This window comes from Rhipicephalus microplus, chromosome 5 (assembly GCF_043290135.1).
Source record: "Rhipicephalus microplus isolate Deutch F79 chromosome 5, USDA_Rmic, whole genome shotgun sequence".
NCBI lineage: Eukaryota > Metazoa > Arthropoda > Arachnida > Ixodida > Ixodidae > Rhipicephalus > Rhipicephalus microplus.
This window is the reverse complement of record NC_134704.1, coordinates 203,119,212-203,122,096: the sequence shown is the minus strand read 5'-3', so window position 1 is coordinate 203,122,096 and position 2,885 is coordinate 203,119,212. Positions and strand designations below refer to the sequence as shown.

At 52.5% G+C, this 2,885-nt stretch overlaps 1 protein-coding gene across 1 annotated transcript; it reads left to right on the top strand.

Moving 5' to 3' along the window:
• Positions 1–323: 323 nt before the first annotated feature.
• LOC119173395 (tigger transposable element-derived protein 6) lies at positions 324–2,083 on the top strand. The gene is made up of 2 exons (XM_037424232.2): positions 324–1,096; positions 1,715–2,083. The coding sequence occupies exons 1-2, from the start codon at positions 440–442 to the stop codon at positions 2,042–2,044; spliced, it is 987 nt and encodes a 328-aa protein (XP_037280129.2). The 5' UTR covers positions 324–439; the 3' UTR covers positions 2,045–2,083.
• The last annotated feature ends 802 nt before the right edge of the window (positions 2,084–2,885 follow it).

Genomic DNA, 2,885 nt, shown 5'->3' with positions numbered 1-2,885 from the left:
CGGCATGTTTCATTCACAATAATCGTAAAATTTAGACTGATATGTTCCTCTGAAACGAACTATGCCGAGACAAGACGAAAAGTTAGCGTAGGCGAGCACGTATTTGCCGCCACTGCAGCACGGCGCCAGCAGCGCGTCCCGGCCGTTCAAAAAGCCGAGGAGAGCATCGCGAGTTGGCGCGACGCGCTACAGATGGCGCGAACTGGGCCACGTTTTGCGCCTCGCCGCGCGTCGACCGTGGAGAGGCTGAGAGAATTTAAAAAAAAAATGCGAAAAGCAAAGCGCCACGGCAGCATCGGGGCGGGGCCTCGTTGGCATTCCGGCTGTGTACCTCTGGCTGTGCTTTCTTCCTCCCACTGCTCCCACCCCGCCGTCGGTCAGTCTCTCTTCCTCAGCGATCGCGCGAGCAACGTCTAGAGCGGAGCAGAGACAACCCTCTATGGCGCCGACGAAGCGAAAGGCCGTGTCGCTTGAGACAAAGTCGAATATTTTGCAGGATTTGCGACGCGGTTTTAAAGTGAGCGCCCTCGTAAAAAAATACGAGCTCGCCCAGTCGACGATCTCGACCATCCTCAAAGCCGGAAGCACCGCGCTTTTGAAGGCTGGAACCAGTGGCCATGCCGACGAGCGGAAGAGAGTTCGGGAGCCCTTGTATGCAGACGTCGAAGAGGCACTCTACCAGTGGTTCTTGTCGATCCGTGCCCAGAATGTGCCGATTATTGGGCCAATACTTGCCACAAAGTTGAAAAACTTGGCCTTTCTGCTTGGTCGGCCGAATTTCGAAACCAGCGACGGCTGGATACAAAGATTTAAAGAGCGGCACGGCATTGTGTACAAAAACGTGGTGGGAGAAGCGGCCTCTCTCGATTCAGAGGCGAAGCAGCAGTGGCTCCAGACCAACCTGCCCGTATTGATGGAGCGCTTCTCAGCCAGAGACATTTACAACTGTGATGAGACTGCCCTTTTCTTTCAAATGACACCATCGAAGACGCATGCTTTGAAGGGCGATCCGTGTCCCGGCGGTAAGCACTCCAAGGTTAGGGTAACCGTATTACTTTGCGTGAATATGGACGGGAGCCATCGGCTCAAGCCCTTCGTGATCGGACGATCCAAGAAGCCTGTGTGCTTCAGGAATCAGCACATCCCGGTCCGCTATAGGAGCAACAAGAAGGCCTGGATGACCCGTGTCTTGTTCGAGGAGTGGCTGGTCGAGATGGACAGTGTCATCGAAATTCAGGGGCGGAAGGTGGTGTTGCTGCTTGATAACTGTAGCGCACACAACGTGAGCCCGAAGCTGACATCAATTGAATTGATGTTCCTGCCGCAGAATACGACGGCAGGCTTGCAACCGCTAGACGCCGGCGTGATTGCTAACTTTAAAGCGTTGTACCGGCGACGCATGCTCGAGTGGCTCGTGTTAACGATTGACCGCTCGGCTCCCGGTACGTCGGGCAATGCAGGCGGGCCCTCTGATGCCCCTGACCTGAAGATTAGCCTTCTAAAGGCCGTGCGCTTCGTTTACGGCGCGTGGTACGAGGTGAGGCCGGCCACCATTCAGAACTGCTTCAGGAAGGCAGGCTTTGTGCGCCAGGATTAGCCTCCCTCGTCTAGCGATAGCGAAAGCGTGACCGGCACGGAAACTGCGGATCTGACGGAGCTCTGGGAGCACGTCACTACTGTTGATGCAGATAGCGGGTGTGTCGCGTCGGTTGAGGACTTCCTGACGGCAGACAGTGCTGCTTCGTTCTGCGATGAACTCACCGACGAGGCAATCGTCACGGATGTGTTGTCGCGACAGGCGGCGGCGTTGTGCGACGGCAGCGACAGTAGTGATAAGGAGGTTGACAGCGCCTCTACGACCCCGTCGATGACGACGCAAGGTGCACTGATGTCTATCGACTCCCTGATTGACTTTATGCACATCAAAGGAATGCCGCCAGAGTTTTCGCAGCACCTGGAAGCTATGCGCACCGCGGTTGTGAAGCTGAAGCTTCCGCGGAAGCAACTGCAGATTTCGGACTACTTCGGCGTGCCGAACCCGTGATGCGTTCTTCGGAGTAAGAAATAAAGTCTTGTTTTTGACATCCTACTTTCTACAATATTTATTAATTGGTGAAAATAGCGAAATGAAGGCTGGAGCTACAAAAGGTACGTCCGGCGACGATTTTTTGGCGGCAGTCCAGATATAACGATCACCAGTTATAACGATCATATTTTTAGGTTTTCTCGATATCGTTATAAGTGGACTGCACTAGTGCACTTGAAGTTGTAAAAGACTATGTCTACTTAGGGCAGGTAATAACCGCAGAGCCGAACCACGAGATCGAAGTAACTAAACGAATAAGAATAGGGTGGAGCACATTCGGCAAGAACTCTCAAATTATGACAGGTAGATTGCCACTATCCCTTAAGAGGAAAGTATATAACAGCTGCATCTTGCCGGTACTTAGCTATGGAGCAGAAACCTGGAGACTTACGAAGAGGGTTCAGTTTAAATTGAGGACGACGCAGCGAGCAATGGAAAGAAAAATGGTAGGTGTAACCTTAAGAGACAAGAAAAGAGCAGAGTGGATTACGGAACAAACGGGGGTTAAGGATATCATAGCTGAAATCAAGAAGAATAAATGGACATGGGCCGGGCATGTAGCGCGTAGACAGGATAACCGCTGGTCATTAAGGGTAAATAACTGGATTCCCAGAGAAGGGAAGCGGGTTAGGGGGAGAAAGAAGGTTAGGTGGGCAGATGAGATTAAGAAGTTTGCGAGTATAAATTGGCAGCAGCAAGCACAGGACCAGGTTAACTGGCGGAACATGGGAGAGGCCTTTGTCCTGCAGTGGACGTAGTCAGGCTGATGATGATGACGATGATGATGACATGCACGAAG